Source organism: Diabrotica virgifera, chromosome 9, assembly GCF_917563875.1.
Source record: "Diabrotica virgifera virgifera chromosome 9, PGI_DIABVI_V3a".
NCBI classification, from domain to species: Eukaryota; Metazoa; Arthropoda; class Insecta; order Coleoptera; family Chrysomelidae; genus Diabrotica; species Diabrotica virgifera.
The window spans coordinates 159,091,056-159,116,072 of NC_065451.1; the positions used below are offsets into that span (position 1 = coordinate 159,091,056).

General features: G+C 32.5%; 1 protein-coding gene across 1 annotated transcript in view; it reads right to left on the bottom strand.

The window, feature by feature from the left end:
• Positions 1-25,017, bottom strand: part of LOC126892659 (nose resistant to fluoxetine protein 6-like) — a 187,276-nt gene that overhangs the window by 75,044 nt on the left and 87,215 nt on the right. Inside the window, exon 8 of the mRNA XM_050662301.1 lies at positions 18,528-18,678. Coding sequence (XP_050518258.1) covers positions 18,528-18,678 — 151 coding nt within the window. The remainder of the gene's footprint in view (positions 1-18,527; positions 18,679-25,017) is intronic.

Below are 25,017 nucleotides of genomic sequence, written 5' to 3' on the forward strand. Positions count from 1 at the left end.
CTTTTGTTTTTCCCCTGCACTCTCGTTTCGAACACTCGTTTTGTTAGCCTCTCGTTCGACATTCTACACACGTGCCCGAACCATCTAAGTTGTCCTTCTACTATTTTTTCATTGATTGGTTCTAGTTTTAGGTTTTGTCTAATTGTTTCGTTTCGTATTTTGTCTGTCCTTTTTCTGTTTGCTATTTTCCTCAGGAACCTCATTTCCATAGCATTGACTCTGGATTTTTGTCTCCCCGTCAATGTCCATGTCTCGCTGCTATACATGATTGTTGGTCTAACTACTGATTTAACGACTGCCGTTTTTACTTTTTCCGGTATCCCTTTTTTCCCAAAAAATGTTGTTTTCATAGTGTTAAATAAGCTTCCTGTTCGTCCCATTCTCTCGTTTATTTCCATGTCTTGTTTACCATTTGATTCGATTATTACTCCTAGGTATTTAAAATATTCCACTTGCTCTAGTTGTTTCCCGTCTAATTCTATTGCGTGTGTCTTCCTCGTATTTGAAATTATCATTGTTTTTGTTTTCTCTGTATTAATTTTCATATTTATGTTTGATAGTTCTTCTTCTAGGATTTCAAGATTGTTCTGTAAGTCTTCTCTGTTTTCTGCTATCAATACCATGTCATCTGCAAATAGTAGCTCCGATAGTTGAGTCTGTTTCATTTGCCAGTATCCTAATGTTAGTTTTCTCATTCTTCTCTTGGCTTTCTTTATCGCTTCATCCAGTACCACTGAGAATAGCAGTGGACTCAGCACGCATCCCTGTTTGACGCCTTGACTTGTAGAAAATTCTCTGGATTCCTCGTTATTGGTTCTTACTGTATTTGTATTATTTTTGTACATATCCTTTATTACTTCTATTATGTGTCTGTCGACTCCCCTTTCTGTTAGTGTCTTCCAAACGTCCTTTCTTCGGATTCTGTCAAACGCCTTTTCCAGGTCAATGAAGCACATATGTATCTCTCTATTTTTCTTGATTACCTTCTCACTTACTTGTCTTAATGTGAATATTAGGTCTTGCGTGCTTCTGTCCTTCCTGAATCCACACTGTGTGTCTTCCATAGTTAATTAATAATTTACGGTCGCAATAATAACCAAAATAATTACGATACACTGATCAAACTTTGAAATCTTATAAATATGAGATGCCTATTTAACATTTTGTCGACAAAATATAAATTTTTTATTTTTTTGCATAATCTTTAAATGTTTAAAAAAAATAGTTATAAACAAATTAACGTTTCTCAGGAAGTTTTTATTATATTATAATTTTAAAAAATAGCTAAAATGCGCATTTCAAATATCTTGAAAATGAATGCTTTAAAACTTTTTTGTAACCATTTGCAAAAAAGTAATGAAACAGCAAAGTAAACATACGATTACTACGGTGTTTATAATTTTTTTAAATTCTTTCAAAGCGTAGAAGTGAGTTTAAAGTACAAGCTAATTACTTACAAAAAAATATCGATTATCAGTTCAATGGTTATATTTTAATTAAAGATTATAAATATATTTTTTTGTAATTTACACGCGTGAACGTCGACTAATACAGTACTGTAGCTAAAATTTTCACTCGGAGCGACGATCGGCCGCGCGACGTACACTTTTAATAAATAATGTATGCTGCGTGTCAGTCGCTTCGAGTGAACATTTAAGCTCCGACTCTGTATCAGGCTACTTTTGCGCTAAAAATTACAAAAAAAATATTTTTAATCTTTGATTAAAATATAACCATTGCACTAATTTTTGACATTCTTTGTGAGTAATTAGATTGTACCATATACTCACTTTTAAGCTTTGAAACAATTAAAACAAATTATAAACAACGGAGATTTCGTATATTTGCTTTGCTGTTTCATAACTTTTTTGCAAATGGTTGGAAATTTTTTTAAAGCATTCATTTTCAAGACCTATGAAATACGCATTTTAAGTATTGTTTTCAATTAGAATATAATAAACAATTTCTGAGAAATGTTAATTTGATTGTAACAATTTTTTTAAACATTTAAAGATTATGCAAAAAAATGAAAAATTTATATTTTGTCGACAAAATATTAAATAGGCATCACACCTTTATAATCTTTCTAATTTTGATCAATGTCTCATGATTATTTTGGTGGTTATTGCGACTGTAAATTGTTAATTAACAATTGAATTGTTGCTAAAATATTCGTTTCATTTTCACCGGCTTCTGAATTTATAATCTATACCAAGAAATCTTTTATATCGCCAAGCTATATAATTATTGATAAATAAATTACTAGCCCAAAAAAATTTATTTGAAAATTCGAGATTTTGTTGCGAAAACCCACATTTTCCGAGGAAAATTTTCGTCGGAGCAAATCGAGAAAAACATGCCTCTATGTAGAATTAAATTGGGGTGGATTTTTATTTGAGTGTTTTTGGTGTATAGTTCAAATCTTCGGAGTTATAGAGCAATAATTGAAAAAAATACGATTTGTCGGCGCCATTTTGTTTATAAAAAAAGTAGCACACTATCTGCGGACTTTGCATACCTATATTAATAATATATAGGATCTTATAATTCGATTCCAGCAATAAAATTGCTGGTAAATAACCTTTCTTTGTACTTTACTAATTAGACCAGCGTATTATAACTATTTTTTTTTTCAAAATTTAAAGATTATAAATTTAAAGATAAAATATTAAATAAGCATCTCATCTTTATAATCTTTATAAGTTTGATGAATGTATCATGATTATTTTGGTTATTACTGCGATCGTAAATTGTTAATTAACAATTGAATTGTTGCTAAAATATTCGTTTAATTTTCACCGGCTTCTGGAATTACAATCTATACCAAGAAAGCTTTGATTTCACTAAGTTATTTAATTATTGATTAATAATTACTTACCTAAAACTTTATTTGAAAATTAGAGATTATGTTAGGAAAACCCGCATTTTCCGAGGAAAATTTTCGTCGGAGCAAATCGTGAAAAACATATCTCTATGCCGAATTTAATTGCGGTGAATTTTTATTTGGATATTTTTGTTGTAAAGTTAAAATCTTCGGAGTTATAGAGCAATAATTGAAAAAATACGATTTGTCGGCGCCATTTTGTTTATAAAAAAAGTAGCACACTATCTGCGGACTTTGCATACCTATATTATTAATATATAGGATCTGATAATTCTATTCCAGCAATAAAATTGCTGGTAAATAACTTTCCCATGAATTTTGCTAATTAGCCCAGAGTAATAAGAGTTTTAAGTGAATGTAAATGAATTTGTAAATAATATTTTCAAAATATCCTAGCGGTTTTGTTGTCGATGGCAGGTAGACCCTGGGTCGTGACGTCAGACCAGTTTACGCATCTCTGAAGAAATTTGAATTTTATAGCATTTTCAAAGCCGCGTAGAGTTAAAAATATTTGTTTTTTTTGCATGCATTCGTTTTAAGATCATGTTACCTTATATTTTTTAATATTATTTTAATATTTAAAAATATGTGCAAGTTCCCTATTGGATATAAGTACGCTTATATTCCTTGGCCTCCAAATAAGTGTTCAAACGAAGACCGGAGATTCCTCAGATAATTTTAAGACAATTTAACCCAATTCATCTAGTCCGAAAATTCTTCCTAAGGGAGCTAGAGCTCTTTAAAGATGGAGTCTTGTAATTAATTTTTTTTAAATACCTATAGAACGCTTCTATTCAGAAAAACTAAAACTGGAAAACTTATTTATCTTCCAGAGATAAACGATTACGTTAGTTGCGAATTTCTAGTACCGCTCATAGGCGTCCGTTTTGGGTAGGGCAAGGGTTATTTTATCGCATAACTTTTTTGTCGTTAACATTTAAGCATTTCTGATACTGTAATAGCAAATTGTGAGGTGTTCTAGTACTAAAAGATACTCTTGATAAAAGTCACTAAGATGCACCCTTGTCTAGAAAAATCAATTTGAAAACTTTTCGTTTTTTTAATTTGAGAAAAATTTGAAAATATTTTCAAAATAAAACGGTGTATTTTACCGATTTAAAGCAAGACTAACTTTTAGTACTAGAATACCTCATACTGTAATAATCTAGTGTCAAAATTGCTTAAGAATTCAAAACAAAAAAGTTGTGCGCTAGCATAACCGTTGACCTACACAAAACGGACGCCTATGATGGGTACTAGAAATTTGGAATTGATGAAGTCGATTCATATCTGGAAAATAAATAGATGTACCAGTTTTCGTTATTCTAAATAGTTTTTTTTGTGAACATTCTTTTCAAATTCAAAAAACGAAGTATTTTCAAATCGATTTTTATAGAATACAGTGTATTTTACCGACTTAAAGTAAGAGTAACTTTTAATAACAGAATACCTCATAATTTAATAATCCAGGGTCAAAATTGCTTAAAAGATAAACAAAAAAAGTTATGCGATAAAATAACCGACGCCCTGCCCAAAACCGACGCCTATGACCACTACTATACATTCGCAATAAATGGAATCTATTTATCTCTGGAGAATAAATAGGCATACAAGTTTTCGTTTTTTTTTTAATGGTAGCGTTCTGGAGGTATTTTAAAAAATCGCATCACAAGACGCCATCTTTAAAGAGCTCTAGATCCCTTAATAAGCATTTTCGGACTAGGTGAATTGGGTTAAATTGTCAAAATCATCTGAGGAATCTCCGGTCTTCGTTTGTTGGAAGAGTTTCTGGACACCATGTACATCAGTGGTGCTCAGACTTATACTGTGTAGGATCTACTACACAAACTGCAAGCGTCAAGCGATCGACTGCTAGTAAAAAAACAATAAAAATATATGTAGTTATTTTCCTAACTAGTGCGAAAAGTGATACTTTCACGCACGAGACTGCCGTTGACACGAACGACGCGATAGCGTTTCGGGCAAGCAATCGAGTGCGGGGAAGACACTTTCCGCATGAGTTAGGAACAATATTTTTTATAGGGCCGTACGTTTGAAAAAAAAGCCACAAAAAATAGAGGTATATCAATTTTTATTTAGAAGTGAAAATACACAAATTAATTCTTTGACAAGGTTGTCAAAACTAAACTTTCAATATAATGGGTTACCACAACGACGATATTGGTTTCCATGACGACGATTCAAAACCATTGTAATTGTCTACTGATCTGACTTTTAAATATTATGTCAAAATAATTTTATTTCATCGAATTATCAGTAGTAATTGCACAAGAGCTCTAAAATTATTGAATTTTTCCCGAGTGACACTTTAACAGTCTTAATTTCACGAGCCAAAATCGAGTGAAATTATGTCAAAGTGTCACGAGGGCAAAAATTATTTCATGAATAAAACTGCTCAAAACCAAAATTTTATTGTAATTTATTTATGTAAGTACAAATTAGTACAATTAAACACAAAGTTTTTATAAATATTTGACGACTGAAAGTCATCACTTTTATAATTTTTAAAACATTAATTGTCATTAATGTCACTGAATGTATTTCTTCGTAGCAACGATTCTTATACTATCAACTACTTATTCTCAAATTTTCAAGCAAATCGATCCATTCTGTAAAAATTGCGAGGTGAAAAGCTTCCGTTCCTGGACTATAAACAATATCAGATATGCAGATGACACCATAGTATTTTCGGACAGCCTAAAAGCCCTATAAGTCCTTATGAACAAAATAATGTATTACAGTCAACAATATAAACGTAAAAAAGACAAATCTTATGATTACTAACAAGAAAAAGTGACTCTATCTGACCACCATCAGATCTCTAAAGTTATGATACTTCGGACACAAAATACGAAATGAATCCAAATATTTCCTCCTACAAGGAATTCCCTCCTCATCCTGCAAGGAAAAAATCTTTGGAAAGCGGGGTCCAAAGCGGGGAAGAAGAAGAACGTCCTTCTCACCGCCAGTATCGTGGGGTTTTGAATATATAAATTTAGGAAGATGGTACGGTCCTGACTATGGTACAATATACCACGTTTCAAGCCGTCCTAAAATAAAATTATTTTTGAATGGTAAATTACCTTTCAAAAATATTGTTGTTTCACCTGTGCATAAAAGTTCTAGTGCAACACAAGTACCCACCAATATAGACAAACGTGAGTACTTGAAATTACATTATTATAAACAATATTATCAGAAATATAACCTACAAAATACTGATAAAACAAGATTGTGTCCAGAACGAAGACCAGTTTTCGAACTGGCGACAGGGCCGGACTTACGGCACCTTAAAATATAATGACTTCAAACTATATTACTTTAAATAACACTATTTCAATCAACATGAATCAAACACAAAACTCATCTCCAATCTCATATTCCAGTGTAGTAAATTCTTTTAAACATCCAACAAAAGATCAAGCTGTTGTCCGGTCCAGTATGGAAGATACCAAAATTCACGACTACATCATTGCAGTAGGATCACTAGTAGGACCTCGTAACGTCATTTTCGCATCAAGAATTTCTAACAATCGAATTTGTATTTATCTTTCCTCAAAAAGCATGGTCGATTCACTTCTCCACTCCTACAAATGTGTAACTATAAAAGAAGCAGAGATAGAAATAAGAAGATTGATTACTCCAGCCGATAGACTCATAGTATCTAATGCATGCCCTACAATTCCTAGCAACATTATAGAAGCAGAACTACAAAAGATGGGTATCATTGCCGTGTCTAAGATGACTATCTTAAGAGTAGGTATGCCGGAAACAGAATACAGCCATGTCCTCAGTTTTAGACGGCAAATATTTATCAATCCTCTAGAAAATATGTCTATCCCTGATTCTTTTCTTATAACACATGACAACACCCTATATCATCTGTTCCTCTCCATAGATGGATATAACTGCTCAAATTGTAAAACTATAGGCCACAAAGAAACTGAATGTCCTCATAGAACTGATCTGACCCCATCAAACCCTTCACTAGAAACTAGCCAACCTAGTACAATAGCTCAGGAATCAAATGAGCAAACAAATTTAACAATAGAAACTGACTCACCAGTAACACCTATAAACAACACAAACCAAAACCCTCCTCCCAGTACATCATCAGTCTCAGATAATTCTACCAAAATTCTAGCAGTCGAAAAGTCCCCATCCTCTATAAATATTCCCAGTAAAACCAATCAAGTTAAAAGACAAATCTCTTCCTCTCCAGACATTATTGACAATAATCCACAAATTAACACACAACCTTTTATGCCGCCTACTTTAAACAAACCAAAGAAAAAATACAAAAAATCAGATAAATCCTCACGCAAAGAACTTACTCTCTCTCTGGAATCAATAAAAGATAAAATAGAGAATAGATCACCCGCATTTATTTTAAATTATAATGAAATCTGCGATTTTCTAGAAAATACATTATACTCTCAACATCCTGAATTAATCTCCAAAAATTATTTCAATGAACCTTCTGAACTAATCGATATTCTTAACTTCATCCACTGTTACATCCATAACTCAAAACTAAAAAATAACATTACCCGTTTAAAGAAGAAACTAAACCCCAATCAAGCATCTTCAATTAAAGAGTCCGACGAACCGCAATCCCAATCGGAAATCTAATGTCAGATTCTTTTATTGTGCAATGGAACCTTAATAGGTTTTACACCCATATTGAACAATTAAAACTGTTAATAAATGAACTATCTCCTAAAATACTTTGTCTTCAAGAGACCCATTTTAAAAATACCAATATAAACTTTCGAAACTATCAATGTTTTCTAAAAAACAGAAACGCTCACCATGCCAGTGGCGGAGTAGTTATCTTTACTAGAACTGATATACAAGCTAAACCCATTGCAATAAATACTAGTCTTGAAGCTGTAGCTGTAGCAGTTACTTATCAAAAACCCATTAACATTTGCAATATATATCTGCCTCATCCCAGCGACCTCGATTTACAAGAATTTAGTAATCTTATAGATCAAATCCCAAATCCAAAAATAATTTTAGGTGATATGAATTGTCATCATCCGGCATGGGGAAGTCATAAAACTGACAAATTCGGCAACCTAATGAATCACTTCATTTAATCCTCAGATTTAATACTACTTAATACTGGTAAATCGACCCGATTTAATTCTTATAACGGCTTATTTTCCGCTATAGATTTAACATTATGTAGCCAATCATTGTCAACTTATCTCTTATGGAATACTTTAGAATCACTACATGACAGTGATCATTTCCCCATTAATGTAACATTTAATAAATCTCAATCTCCTAAATTCCCAATATATCAATCTTGGAAATTAAAAAATGCAAACTGGAATTCCTATCAAATCGACATCCAAAAGAAAATTGAAAATTTCCAATTAAGCAGTGACATAAACTCTGACATTAGATCCCTAAATAATATCATAACAGAAGCAGCCTTAACTAATATCGGTAAAACTAAACTTTGTAATAGGCAACCAGTATCTTGGTGGGCCAGCGAAATCGCACTGGCTCTATCTATAACAAAACGCTCGTTTAATAAACTTAAAAAGCAGAATACTGAAGAAAATTTACTCAATTTTAAAAAACTTAGAGCGAAAACGAGATATCTCATAAAAAAAAGCAAAAGAAATACATGGGAAAATTATGTCTCGTCTCTAAATTCATCAACCCCTTCAGCTGTCATTTGGTCTAAAATACGTAAACTCAAAGGTTCCAACTCTTTTAGACAAATAAATACCTTAACTCTTGGTCAAACGCTAATTACTTGTAACAAAACTATTGCAGAAACATTAGCTGATGTTTACCAACACAATTCTATCAATAATAATATACCTCAGGAAATGTTAACGCACAAGGAATCTCTAGAATCCTCTATTATCACCATAAACGAAATCGATAATTCTTTAAATATCGCCATAACTCTTCAAGAATTGGAATTTGCTATTTCTGATTTAAAAAACACCTCGGCCGGACCAGATGACATACCACCAATATTTATAAACAACTTACCATTTACAGTTAAACTAGTTCTACTAGATTTATTTAATATTTGTTTTCTAAAACATAAATTTCCTGACCTTTGGTCCCAGGCAGGGCCGCCGAGAGGGCGGTACAGCCGGTACATTTTACCTGGGCCCGGCGATATAAGGGGCCCGGCGGCCCGGCGTTGACCAGACGAAAGACGTAATTTTTCCAGTTTTTTTGCTCTTCCCTTCTCATGTCCATAATGCGTTTAATTAATACTCGGCTATATTTAATATTATGACCTTTAATCGATTTGGTTTAAAATTTTAACAGCAATAAATCACAGGAGTACTACAGTGCAGTGTGCAGTCAGATAAAACTATGGTATGGATATGGAGATTAAAAATATATCAGGGCTTCTAGAAGAATTACAAAAAATCAGAAGAATCTATGTTGAAGAATCCAAATTAGTTACCAGCAACGCAATATTTCGCTGGGAAATATTTAATATTGTCATATAATAAGCAATTTAACCACAAGATTTAATGCGGATAATAAAATTCATTCGCTATTTAAAATTGTATGGCTATTCTGAGATGAAGATGAAGACAATATTAAAAAAAATTTATATATGTATTGCGCGAGTTTTATAAAGAAGACATCAGTGACGAATTGATAGATGAAATTTTTTATTTGAGAGTGATATACACGGATAATATTGGTGAATCTCGACTTTCTCCAATAGATTTGCTTAATAAAATTAAACATCTCAAATTTGAATCGTTATTGCGTTAAGAATATTTTGCACATTACCGTTGACAGTCAAAGCAGAAAGATCCTTTAGGTTTCTTTTTCGCATAAAAATGCTATGGAACAAAATGCTAAAAATCGCAATGAAACAGGATCGGTTAGCTACCTATCTAGGTATCAGCTTTGTGAATTGAGAATTATTTGGTAAAATCATGCGATTTTTCGAAAATTAGAGACATTTTTGTCGATCAGAAAACTCGAAAAACACTTGTATTATAAATATTTTCACTATTATAAATATAATCAAAATTTAATAAAATTTATATTTGTAATATTTCTTATTAATAATTTTACTAACAATCGGTTAGTAATTTATGGATTTCTAGCCTTTGAAGTAATCAGGAAGCGACTTATTACTTACTTTACGTTCCCAGCTAGCCGGGAAAGTACTTTCCCGGCTAGCATCTTTCACTTTTCTACCTGCAAATGTCAATGTCATTTTTGATTAAAAGATGGTTTAGAAAGAATAGAATCCACTTAACATTTATTTAATTAAGAAACAACAACAACAATAACAAAAAGAAAACTGTTTGGAATTTTTTTTTTTTTATTTAGCTTAAATGCCTCGACAGCTAAGGCCATTGGCATGGTACAGTTAATTTAAACAATTATTACAGATTACAAGATAACAAAAATTCTTAATAGTACAAAAAAATAACAATTAGATATTACTTAGCTATTAAACTTTATTTTATTAAATAGATTAATGTCTTTCACGAGTATTATACCCTTTATGATGTCTTCAAACGACGTCTTCATGTTGTGGTTTATGGTGTTCATACATTTGGCAGGCGGTTCAAATATGGTTTACTGAAAGGGTTGTGTTGCACTTTGATATTATTTATTAAATTTTATTAAAGAGATTAATGTCTTTCAGGAATTGTAGCACTTTGGAGAATTCAGTTGTATCGTTTAGGATATCTTGAAGCGACGTTTTCATGTTGTGTTTTCTGGCATATCTGGTGTACATTTGGCAGTCTGTTAAAATATGGCTTACTGTAAGGGTTGTATTGCACTTTTGACATGTTGGACGTTCATTATTGGTGGACATTAAGTGTCCATGTGTCAGTCTTATGTCTTGTGTCTTGATTCGTTGCGGGTGAGGTGGTTAAGACTTGGCCGAGTAATAAGTGTAGGTTGAATTCTGTGTAAGGCTGTGTCACAGTTATCCCAACGAGTTTGCCAAGATTGTAGGATTGACTTTTTGAACTTGGATTTAAGGTCTTTGCTTATTTGGATTGTTGTTTGGGTTATTTGGCTAATAGATGAAGTAACCGCTTCTTTAGCATGGTGATCAGCAGTTTCGTTACCGTCAAGGCCAATATGCGATGGGAGCCAGATAAGTAAGACCCTTGTTTCTTGAGCATGAAGAGATTGGTATATATCGTGTATATTCTGAACTAGTGGATGATCAGTAAACATTGATTTTAATGAGAATATGGAGGAAAGCGAATCGGTACAAATTGCTACATTTTTGAATGATGTGGAGATGGATTTAAAGGCTTGGAGAATGCTATACAGCTCTCCCGTGTGAATACTGCATGATGAAGGCAACCGAGAGGAACTTATAAGATCTTTCAAAGTAGTAACTGCGCATCCTACACCACAAGAATTTTTGGAAGCATCAGTATAAAGTATTAAATCAAAAGATGTTCTGTCTAGTATTTCTAGGAATGCTTTCTTTATAAGAGCAGGGGGTGTGTCATGTTTGTTGTAAATGGTAAGGGATGTGTTAAATAAAGGGAGGTGTTTGGTCCAGGGAGGAGTGACTGGAGAAGGGATGGGCAGGGTCAACTGAAAGCTGTAACAGTTGACAGGAGGTCTTAACGTTTTTGCCATGGCAATATATAATAAGGTCATCGGCGTATTGAACATATTGAACAGGCTTGGGGAAGTTATTGCATATGTCATTTATAGCAAGAATAAAAAGGGTAGGGCTAATAACAGAACCTTGAGGTACTCCGTGTCGCTGAGAACATATTCTAGAGGACTTACCATTTACAGATACTTTAAAGGATCTGGATTGTAGAAATTTTTCTATAAAGTGAAAAATATTTCCGTTAAGGTTACAATGACGTAATTTGTTTAATATGGATTTTCTAGAGATTGTATCATAGGCACTATCAATGTCAAAAATAGCTGCGACCATATCTTGTTGACCGTTGAGTGCTGTTGCTATGTGGGTTTGTAGAAGGGCAAGGTTGTCCCTAGTGGATCGATTACGTCGAAATCCGGATTGAAAATTTGAAATTTGATAATATTTTTCCAAAAACCATAGTAGTCTTTTATTAATCATTTTCTCAAGAAGTTTACAGGAAGTGTTAGTAAGAGAAATAGGACGATAAGATTTTGCTAATGAGGAGGATTGATCCTTTTTCCTTATCGGAATAATGGTAGAGTCACCCCATTTCGTTGGGAATTGTTGGGAATTCCATACAAGGTTATAAAAATCCAGTAGTTTGCAAAGGGAGATATCGGAGAGGTTTTTTATGAAAATGTATGGGATTTTATCAGGACCAGCTGCATGGCTTCTACAAGAGGATAAGGCTAATTTTAGTTCATGTAGGGTAAAAGGTTCATTTACATATATGATATCAAGAGGGTCAATAGAATTATTTATAAGGGGAGGGACAAGAGAGGAATTGGATGTAGAATAGGAATTTTTATTTTTAAATTTTTCTTCAAAGTGAAGGGCGAAAGCGTTTGAAATTGATTGGCTATCACAGATGACTTTGTCGTCTATGATAATATTAGGAACCTTATTACTAGATTTGCGACCCTGTATATGTTTTATTTGGTTCCAGGCATGACTAGGGCAGGTATGGATTGTTAAGGTTGAGACGTAATTTTGCCAGGAAGTTTTTTTGCTTTGTTTTATGATATATTTGGCTTTGGCTTTAAGTTTTTTGTGGAGTATAAGATTGGCCGGGGTGTTATTGTGGCGCAATTTGTTTAGAGCGGATTTGGATTTGCGGACAGCTTCATCGCATGCTGAATTCCACCAAGGGACTGTTTTGCGGGTGAAAGATGATGTTTTTTTACCAACATACTTGTTAGCCGTTGTAATTATACAGTCAGTTATTTGTTTAAGAGCGATGTTTGCGTCTGTATGGAAAGTTTGAGTAGAGAGGATGTTTTTCGTTTCAATTGTGTATCTTGTCCAGTCAGCAAATTTTAGATTCCAGTAATTGCGGATAGGATGTTCCTGATTAGAGAATGAAGATATTATGATGGGAAAATGATTACTGTCGTGCAGATCATCGCAAGTGTTCCAGGAAAGAAAGGGTGCTGATTTAGGGTCGCATATGGTAAGATCTATAGCGGAAAAGGTATTGGATGATAAGTTAAAGTGAGTGTGTGAGGACGTATTTAAAAGACAAGAACCAGACACACTTAAAACGTTTTCAACAATTTTACCTCTTCCAAATGTACGAATGGAGCCCCACATGGTGTTATGAGCATTAAAGTCGCCAGTAAGTATGAAAGGTTGTGGAAGCTGAAAGATTAGATCAACTAATTCTTCTTCTTTTAATTTATAGTCTGGAGGAATATATAAACTGCATATAGTGAGTTTGGTTGGACACCAAGCACTTATTGCTACCGCTTCGAGATTAGTGGTAAGAGGTAGAAGAGAGGAGTATATATCGCTTGAGGCAAATATCGATGCACCGCCACTAGCTCTAGAACAGTTAGTACGAATGCGATGATACCCTTCAAAATTTTTAAGTCGACCACAGTGATTTTGTTTAAAATTAGTCTCTTGAAAACAGATAAATTCAGGATTGTGGATTGTAATAAGTTTTTGTATTCTTTCTATGCGAGGATAGAATCCATCGCAGTTCCATTGGAGAATGGTGAACGTTATATTAAAAAAGAAGGTTAATGTAAGGACGAGTCAGTAGAGTAGCATTCGTCAGTAGTAGGATCTCCAGAGAATGTGTAAGAGTCGGGGTCTAGTTTGTATTTAATTTTGTTCTGAAGACGAGTTAGACGATTTTTTAAGGAACGTTCATTGGAAGCATTATATAGCTTATTTAAATCTTGTAGAAGAGAGGGAATGTCTGTAGTAAATTTGTATGCTTCCGCTAAAGGGTCAGAGTTACCGAAAGTATTTTCAAGAAAGGCAATTAGCTGCGTCTCTTGAAGGGAGAATGAGGTGTCAGCTTTAGCATATAAATTTTGAATGGTAGAGCGAGTTATATCACTTATTATTTGTATTCCATGTTCTTTTGACTTAGATTTTTTGGTTTTCTTTTTAGGTTGTTGATGAATAATTTGAGATGTATTGGTTTCAGAGTGATCTCGATTATTTGGATCGGAAAGATTTTCTGGTAAGCTAGGGGTTGGAGTTTCTAGACGGCTATCGTTGGAGTGAGGTCTTTTGTCACCGGGTTCCGGTGATTGTGTAGATATAGACGTGACGGGAAGGTTCTGAGAGTCGTCAGTAAAATTTTGAACATTGTTGGCACTTTCAGTATGAGAAATGTGAGAGATATGATCAATAGTTTTTTCATTCGGTTGAGAGGAAATAGGATTGGATATGTTGGGGCAGGAGTCGGCAGTGTGATTTGGCTGTTTACAAAGGAAGCATTCCAATTTATCTGTTGATATAAATATTCTTTGTGGGATATTTTCATGAACAATTAGAACCGACGTTTGAAGGGAAAAGTCTTCTCGTTCCGAAATTATATAAGTTACCCTTCGGAAGCTCATAATGTGTGCATATTCATCGTCAGTTGTACCACATCTGACATGAGTGAGAGGTGTAATAGTCTTTAATCCAAGATCAGAGAGAGCTTTTTCGATAACAGCATGTGGGATAGAAGGGCTAACATTAGACACTAAAATTCTTTTTGATGGAGATACAAGTCTGCGAATAGGGATAATTTGAGAGTTAATTGAAATATTTTGAGTGGTTTTTAATAGATTATCTACTTGCTCAGAAGAAGATAAATATATAAAAATACGACCATAGGCAACGCGTGATGCAAAATGGATATTTTTGGGTGTAACAATTGTGCCGATTGCCTTAATGTAATCAAAAATGACAGTGTTGGGAGCGGAGGGCATTATGATAGCTTGGTCACGGGAAGGAGTAGTGGGTGGAGGAGCTTTTGTGAGAGTAGCAGCTGCATAAGATCGTTGATTTTTGTTTTTAGATGGAGATGGGTTTTGAGGTGGTAGAAAAGAAGTAGATTGAGATTCATTTTTGGAGGTTAAATCAGAGGTGACGTGAGATTGATTAGACATATTGCGATTCTGGATGCCAAAATTGCAACACTTGAAAATAAAATAAAAATAAAGGTATTAAATTTACAGATATTATACCAATATCTGCTCAACAAAAAGTCTACTTACTGATTTCCTAGTTGTTAATTACCATACACTAATCACCAATTTAACAAAAACATGTCCCATTTGAATTTAAATAAAACACGTCTGTTTGCAAAGACGGCCAACTCGTCAATTATTTGGAATTATAAATAAGTAATAGTTACATTGGAATTATGATTACTATTAACGGTTAAAGTAAGACCGTGTTGCTCAAAATTATGAGTTTCAGAAATAGATGATTAGTAAATATAATAAACACAATTTGATTATATGTACAATTAATGGCGTCGTGTATCGCCTAAATGTCAGATTCAACAAACTTGTTTTATTACCTAGCAACGATCTCACAGGTTACTTAAAATAATTCATCTTATCACATAATGAAAATGGATACAGATATTTGAAACGAAATAATTATTGGTAGATTAGTATTAGAGTATTAGAAATCCATAAACTACTAACCGATTGTGAGTAAAATAGTATACAAACCTCGCGGGAACTCATTCTAGCCTCGCGTCTGTAGTTTACCTCGGTAAACTACCTTGCTGCTCGGCTGAAATAGAGTACTTTCCCGCTAGGTATGTAATATACTATTATTTCTATAAAAACTAAACAATTTTTTTCGCTCTTCACTTTTTGCCGGGGGCCCGCCCTTCACTTTTTACTGGGGCCCGCTCATCCCTCTCGGCGGCCCTGGTCCCAGGCAATAATAATTCCCATCATCAAGCCAAATAAACCCAAAGATAATCCCTCTTCTTACCGCCCCATTTCTCTTACCTGTAGTATGTGTAAAATCTTGAAAAAAAATTTTAAACCTACGTTTAATCTCGCACTTGGAAAACAATAATTTCCTTTCCCCCTATCAAAGCGGCTTTCGAGGAGGCAGGTCGAAGTCAGATAACCATGTTACTTTACAAAACTCAATTAATGAAGCCTTTGCTAATAACCAAAAACTGATTGCAATATTTTTTGATATTACCCAAGCTTTTGAAAGAACTTGGAGACACTGTATTTTAAAAAATTTAAGCGAAAACGGAATTCAAGGTAACATATTAGCATTTGTAAACAATTTTTTAAATAATCGATCAATAGAAATTAGAATAAATGGCCTTAAAAGCTCAACAAGAACATTAGATAATGGAATCCCTCAAGGTTCCATAATAAGTCCAACATTATTCTTAGTTGCTATTAATAGTGTTATTCATGAAATTAGGGCACCTATTAAAGCCAGTATTTATGCAGACGACATCGTCGTTTATACTAAATCAAACAATATAAAATCTGCAACTAAAATCTTACAAAATTTTATAACTCGGCTTGAAAATTGGACGTCAAAAACTGGGTTTAACTTCTCTACAGAAAAAACACAATACATGATTTTTAATAAAAACAGATCTCGATATTCTACTGACTTACTTTAAATAATTTATCAATAAAATAATCAGAAGTAGTTAATTTTCTAGGTCTAACTTTTACCAGAACCTTAAATTGGAACTCGCATATAAAGGAACTACAACATTCCTGTCAATCTAGGTTAAATATACTCAAAATTCTGTCTAATAAAGTTTGGGGCGCAGATACAAATCACTCATAATAAGTAAACTAGATTACGGCTGCATATGTTATAACGCCGCAAACAAAACTACCCTAAAAAACTCAACAGCATTCAATCTACAGCTTTGAGACTGGCACTTGGTGCATTTAGAACTAGTCCCACTTGTAGCCTACAAGTTCTAGCTAAAGAGCCTCCTCTGACCATAAGACGACAACAGTTATCACTAAACTACATTGCCAAAATTTCAATCCAAAAACAACATCCTCTTTTCTCTCAAATTTTCCAACCTGGTATCCCCTCTTCTAAAAAATCAACAAACTGTATACCTCTAATAGAAAGAATAAAAGCCACAAATTTTAACATGGATCAATTTAGTTTATTGCTATATACAAATGCAGTCTCTCCTCCATGGACAACCCACCCTCTCACCATTGACCTAACACTAAGAAAGTACCCCAAATCAAATACAAACATCTCAATTATTTAAAATTCTTTTTGCAGAAATCATATCATATTACCCCAATCACTTACACATATTTACAGACGCCTCTAACACCCCTGATGGACATACTGCTGCTTACTATTCTGATGAAAACTCCTACAGCATACAGTTACCTACAACTTGTAGTATACTCACAGGAGAGACCACGGCTATATTGAAAGCCTTAACTTTTTTCAAATCGATTAACACGATGAAGTGCGTCATCATTACAGATTCACTTAATGCATTATTGAAATTAAAGCAAATTTATACAACAAATCCCATTATACAATCAATAAAAAATTGGAATAAATCCTTTGTAAAAGGTATAAAATTTATTAAAATCCCTAAAGGGCTACATCAGAACAAAACGTTTTCGATTTTTTTACAAAATCATCATCAGTGTAAGACAGCCTGGATGCTAGCTGAGCCACCAAAGAAATATAGCGGTAATAACCCTTCAAATATAAAATGTATGCTTTACAGATGCATATTTACTTAAAATGCATCAAAATGCCCATCACAAGGCATTTTCAGTAAATATGCATCTGTAAAGCATACATTTTATATTTGAAGGGTTATTACCCCTATATTTCTTTGGTGGCTCAGACTGTCTTACACTGATGATGATTTTGTAAAAAAATCGAAAACGTTTTGTTCTGATGTAGCCCTTTAGGGATTTTAATAAATTTTATACCTTTTACAAAGGATTTATTCCAATTTTTGTGATTGATGGTATACAGCCAACTACAGGAAAACTTTTCTTTCCTTGTGGATTCAATAAAAAATGAATTAGACATACTACATTCGATGGGAAAGGACATAGCCTTCATTTGGGTACCATCGCACACTGGAATCTGGGAAAATGAAAAAGCAGATCAACTAGCAACTACAAGCCGAATCAACTTAGAAGATACTATAAAAATTACAAAGTACCCTTACAGTGATATGAAAAATCTAATTAAAATTCACTGCAACAACATTTGGCAAAATTACTGGGAAAATTCTGCAAACAAATTAATCCCAATATGCCCACAGGTGAACAGCTGTATGAATAACCCCACTAGTAGACGAGACCAAGTAATCATCAACCGTTTGGTCATACAGCTGTAACACACAAATTTCTTATCAGTAAAGATCCACCGCCAATTTGCAACAACTGCTCCACTTCATTAACAGTGAAACACTTCCTGCTTGACTGCCCTTGTTTCCAAAATGAAAGAAGAATACATGGAATTCCAGACAACCTCAAATCCATCCTGACGGACAAAAATTTAAATGTATTGAATTATGTAAAGGACATAAAATTGTATCATATTATTTTTAATGTAATTCCTATTAAAAATATTGTGTTTGTAATCCCACTAATAACCCTGCGTGGTTGATGTGGTATAAGTGTTTTAAATAAATAAAAAAAAATTAGGAAAATAAATTATTAATACTTAAATATTCAGAAATTAATATTTTACCTTTTGCTTGAACATCTCGACATTTCTTGTTTTATATATGATATAACCAAAGATAATACCAAGAAGAGGACCACATGTGTTTCCAAAGGGTGATATAAACTGTTTATGCCAATGTGGATTTCCTCTCAGGTTTTTAATGTCATACACAGTCCTACAAATAAAATAAAAACAAAAAAGAAAAAAAAAAGATATGGTATAAAAAATGGTATACATTTTTATTAAAAATAAAAACATTAGGATAATAATCAGATGATATTAAATATAGTAAATCAGTATGTACAGTTTATACCAAACCCTTCTTTCAGTGCAGTTCATCGAATTCTTTTTAACGCATTAAATTGCAAGTGACAGAAAAAAGCGTAAGTCCGTGATTCAGTGGCGGCTGGTGGGGTAAAATTTTGGGTAGGCCAAGCCAGCAAATTACATATAAGTATGTGTAATACATAATATGCAAATATAAATTTATTTTTATGTATAAAAATACTTAGAAGGTAACTTTAACATATTTAGTAAAGCCTCAGAAAAACTCATTTTTATGTATCAATTATAAAACTATCGCACTATTCCAAGAAAAAGTTTAAACAATCAACCGAGATCGGCCAAACCACTAGTAATAACAGTGAAAATCGAACAATTTTTTTTTCCAATTTTACGAATTTTTTTGAACTCATTTTGCGCAAACGTGCACTTGTTTACAATTGTGTTGTTTGTATAAAAATATGTTACAATTATAGATTGTGTTACATATTTTTTATTCAAATTTAAAAGAAAAGTTATATTAGAATTCGATAAAAAGAAAATTTATATTAGAATTCGATAATTATGTTTAAAGTGGCAACGAGGCTGGTCGAAGGCCAGTTCGATTCGGGCCTATACACCAAGCATAACACGACAAATAAAATCATTGTCCGGCAAGCTGCTTAACTTCAAAAGCTTTTTGTGCGGAGATCTTATGTGAGCTAGGTCGGCCTGGTGCGAGCGGGCCTATTAATGATATCTAAAATGCCTGAATACGATTCGATGCTTTCTGTGATAATATAATAACAAAGTTGTCTTAACGGACGCTGATGTATTGAGTGATTTAGTATATTTAAAAGTTATTTACATGCTTTAACATAATTTTTGAATATATCTTTTTCAATTTTAAAGCTCTTAAAATTATTGGGTAGGCCCGGCCTATCCTGCCTACCCCCAAAAGCCGCCACTGCCGTGATTATTATAAATACATTTCATAAAATTATGTATTGCTTGATGGTAGTTGCATACTTTCACAATGCCAAGGGGTAAAATTCTAGGCTTGTATATTTCGACATTTTATAGTGAAAATTACGGCGATCTATGTAATAAAAATATTTTTAACTATTTGCTACTTCCGGTTATATTGAATAACTTCATTTTTTTAATGGGGCAGCCTGTAATTTTTTATTTTTTGAATCTACACGATTTTTTCTTTCTTAAAGTATGAGGTTTTGTAATATTATAGAGGGTAGTTTAAAAACTCCATTTATGTTCAAATAATTTTTAAAATTGTTTACTATTGTTAGGAATTATTAGTATAGCTAAATTTTTAATTTTAGTATACAGGGTTGGTCGAAGCTCGGAATGAGCATTTTCTGAGTTTTCTTAAATGGAACACCCTATATTTTAGTATTGCAATGAAATGATATGTTATGGTACTTTTTTTATTTCTTAAGCATTCCCTACACCTAACTGGGTTAATTTGTGCTTAAATTGTTAATCGCACCAACAATCTTAATAATAATAATAATAATAATAATAATAGCTTTATTGCCCAACAGTTTCCCATTTATAGGACAAATACAGAAAAAAAAATCACATAATTCATTAGTATAACATCTACAAAGTAATAGTAGAGACCTAATCTAAGTAAAGAGAAGCCATTTTTAACAAATCATTAAGTGAGCACGAAAAAATATCACAATGATTGCAAATACTATTATAATTCTTACACATGACAAAAAGAGGCGATTTAACTAATATATTTGTTCTTGCTCTTGGACACTTAAATAAAACGTTTGATCTAGATCTAACTCGAGGAACGTTGAAATTAATTTGTGCTAATAAATCACTACAGTCAATACTGTTATGTAATAATTTATATAAAAATGTTAATGAACTAATTTCTCTCCTTAATTCTAAACTAACCATGTCAACTCTACAACATAATGTATTATTATCACATCCACGGTTAGGATAGATTCCATCAATTTTAAATATCAGATATTTTATAAGTTTTCTCTGTACTTTTTCAATATCTTTTGTATAACAATTATATATAGGATACCAAACTAAACTGCAATATTCTAATTTTGGACGTACTAGAGAATAGTATAATAATTTTATTGGTGTTATGTTGGTGAAGTTTCTGCAATTCCTAATAATGAAACCGTACATTCTCATAGCTTCAGAAACTTTTTGTTCAATATGCAAATTGAAAGTTAACTTGCAGTCAAAAATGACACCTAAGTCTTTGAGGCTATTACATTTTTCCAAAACAGAGTTCTGAATTATATAGTTAAAGTTAATTGTCGTCAATTTCCTGCAAAAACTCACTACTTTACATTTTGCAGCATTTAATAGTAGTTTGTTATTAGTACACCATGTATCAATAGCAGTTAAGTTACGCTGAAGTTCTAAACAATCGCCAATAGTGTCGATCTTACAGAAAATTTTCAAGTCGTCCGCAAAACACAATTTTTTACAGTTAATTTCTTGAAACAAATCATTAATATAAAGTAAAAATAATAACGGTCCTAGATTGGAGCCTTGCGGAACACCAGACTTAGACAGAATTAAATCTGACTTAAAGCCATTATAGAATACATACTGTCTCCTTCCTATTAAATAACTACCAAAGAATTTAATTAAATTAACAGAAAATCCTAAATTTGATAACTTGGATAATAAATACGGATGAACCACCTTATCAAATGCCTTCGAGAAGTCTGTATATACGACATCAATTTGTCCTTGTTCATCTAATACTTCAGAAATAAATTGTGTCATCACTACCAAGTTTGTGACGGTAGATCGTTTATCTATGAATCCGTGTTGAAAAGGTGCAATATAGCCGCGAACACACGGATATATACGATTATACAGAACAATCTCGAAAATCTTTGAGAAGTTACACAACAGAGAGACAGGTCTGTAATTAGATATATCAGATTTAACTCCATTTTTAAATATAGGACATACTTTTGACTCTTTCCATATTTCAGGATATTTTCCAGTTTCCAAAGACAAGTTAAACAGTTTTTGAAGCGGTTTGACAAATATTCGTGTACAATCTTTAACTAGAAATGCTGGAATCTTATCTGGACCAGTCGTCATTTTATTTTTTAATCTTTTAAAAGCTTCCAGAATTTCATTTTCTTCAAATTTCAAAAAATTAATGGTTGGTAAATTAAAACCCTGAACGCTGATGTCCTCTGGTTCATTATTGTCAGTAGATACATATACTTTTTCAAAAAATGTTTTAAAAGCGTTGACAATATCCTGGGGATTATCAAAAGTATTTCCCTCATGGCACATTTCACCTGGAATTCGCGATGACTTATTTTTAGTATGTACATAAGACCAAAATGATTTTGTTTCAATGGTAATACTGTCTTGAATGTTTTCAATGTAATTGTTATATGCAGTTTTAATTTGCTGTTTAATAACTTTGCGCAATCTTTTAAATTCTATGTGATATATTTCGTTTCCTGTTTTTCTATACTTTTGACGGTTTTTGGCTTTGAGTTTAATATTTTTAATAATATCTGAGTGATACCAATTTGGATACTTATGGTTATAATTTTTGTATACCGGAACATATCTATCAACTATTGTATACAATATATTATAAAATTGCTTTAATGCTATATTTACATCATCGTAATTATCTAAAAAGTCCCAATTAGTTTGTAATAGTTCAGAATACAGAGAAGTGAAATTTGCTTTCCGAAAATTATACATTTTCGAATTAGAATTTGGTAAAAACCTAATTTCCTTTTTTCCCAAATTATTAATCTTTATCATAAGTGCAGGATGATGACCATCTTCTTTAACCAGTGAAGAATTATCATGAATAATATCACATTTCTCTGATGACATTACTAAATCCAACAAACGACCTAAGTTATTAGGCACATCATTGTATTGAACTAAATTAAATAAACTTAAAAAATCTAATACAGTTGATGTTTTTTTATCTAATCTGCTTTGATCTACAAACTTGGGTACATTGAAGTCACCTAATATAACAATGGTTTCATTAAATATATCCAGTTGTTCTAAACATTCAAAAAAGTATTCGAAGTCTTCAGAACTTAACTTATCAATAATATAAAGAACTAAAACATAAAATTTTCTATAACCAACACAACATTTTACAGCTAACATATCGATTAGGGGAAACTGTAGATCGTATGTGGATACATCGATAACAGACGATTTAATCTCGATCGTGTCTCAACTACTACATATCAACATATCAACTACTACATATCATATAACATAAATCTTAACCACATACCTAGCTATTTTGATAGCTCAACCATTATTGGTAATTTTAAGGATCAGTCTAAATTAATATGTATTTATTTTTGAAAAATTCTTTGTCTTTGAATATTTTCACGGCCAACCTAATAAAATTTCAAATATTTTTTTGATGCAGGGTTTCGACCAACCCTGTATAATAAAATTAAAAATTTAGCTAATTCTTAACAACAGTAGACTATATTAAATTCATTTGAACATAAACAGAGTTTTTTATGTCAAACTACTACAATTCTACAGGGTGTGAATATCGGTACGAGATTAATAAAAAAACTGAAGTAATTATATTTTAATCTACTCTGTATAATATTACAAAACCTCATATTTTAAGAGAGACGGCATCAAGGAGAATCCAAAAATATAAAAATGTACATTGTGTCCCAGTTAAAAAAACGAAGTTATAAGCAACTTCCGGTATAACCGGAAGTAGCAAATAGATGAAAATATTTTCATTAAATAGATCACTCTTCAAAACCGCTTCATTCCAATTTTCATGATTCTGCTGCCTTTAGTTCTCGAGATATTTCTAATAGGCCGTTTATCTGCCTCACCCCGTATGCAGGGTGTTTGATAAAGAATGGGCCATAGCTTAACCTTAGATTCCTGAGCTTAAAATAGGTCGAACTTACCTTAGTACGAAAGTTGATAATAACCGAAATACACGGTGTCAAAGTTAAACTTTTATTTTATTTATTCGTAAATATTTTCAGACAGGCATTGGATAACAACACGAAATTTGGTGCGCGGGAGTTTTTTGAGATGAGAAATCTAAATTTGCTACCAAAAATGATGTATTATCCAGAGGGCGCCACATACGTCTTTCAGCGCTCATTTAATATGTTCATTTTTTTGCCCCCCACTCTACATACTTTTTGAATCAAAATTTTTATTCTCTTAATATTTTTACTTAAAAAAGATATACTAGATTCATTTCGCTAAACTTAACAGGTTTCAAAATAACCGCATTTTAAATCTGCGATGCAACATAATTGTTTGCATAATATCATTGTAATTACACCCGAAAAATAAACTTAAAGCCATAATAATTTCCAAAAATGTATCCAAATTTCTTCTAAGGGAATTTGCGATGCAATAACATAAATATGAGAACTTGTACAATTATTTTGGTTTTAAGTTTATTTTTCGGGTGTAACTACAATGATATGCAAATAATATGTTGCATCGCTAGTGATGTTAGAAGAGAATATTTTCAAGAGAATATTCTCGGCCAGAAAATTCTGTCAAGAATATTCTCGGCAAAAATTTTCTATATTTTCAAAAACCGAAAAAAAAAAAAATAAAAACTAGATACGGGTGAAATTATTATAATTTAAAAAATATGTAGGTATATTTTTTTTACCAATTTCATGAACCTCTAGGAAGGGTGTTTACAGTGTCAATATTTATTGTTTTGGTGCAATATTAACGTGCAAATATTTAGAATGGTGTTCACTTAAGCAGAGAAGAACAAGTTGAGGAAACTGAGTTTGTAGATAATTTAGCAACTTTAAAATATGATGATGAGTCGGCTGAAATAATGGCAGATTTGGCACTTTATCGGTATAAGGAGGGATTTTTTGGAAAACCATACGTTGTAAAATCAATTGAAAAAGTAGTCCCAATCATATGGTGAAAAGGTACATGTTTCGGAACAAAATTAACTAAAATAGCAGTTGATATATTAAGCATGCCTTCATCCAGTGCAGCGACTGAAAGGAATTTCAATACTTATGGTTTTTTAATCCACTCCTCTAAAAGAAACCGGCTCACTGCTAAATGGGCTCGTAAGGCTACGGCTCCACGGGCGAAAAATTGACGCTAGCAGTAGCAGTAAAATGAACTTAAGGTTCCGCGGAACGGAATGGGAATAGCCAAACTGAACGGACTACGCACAAGTCCTGTAGTCGGTACAGTTCGGCTATTTCTA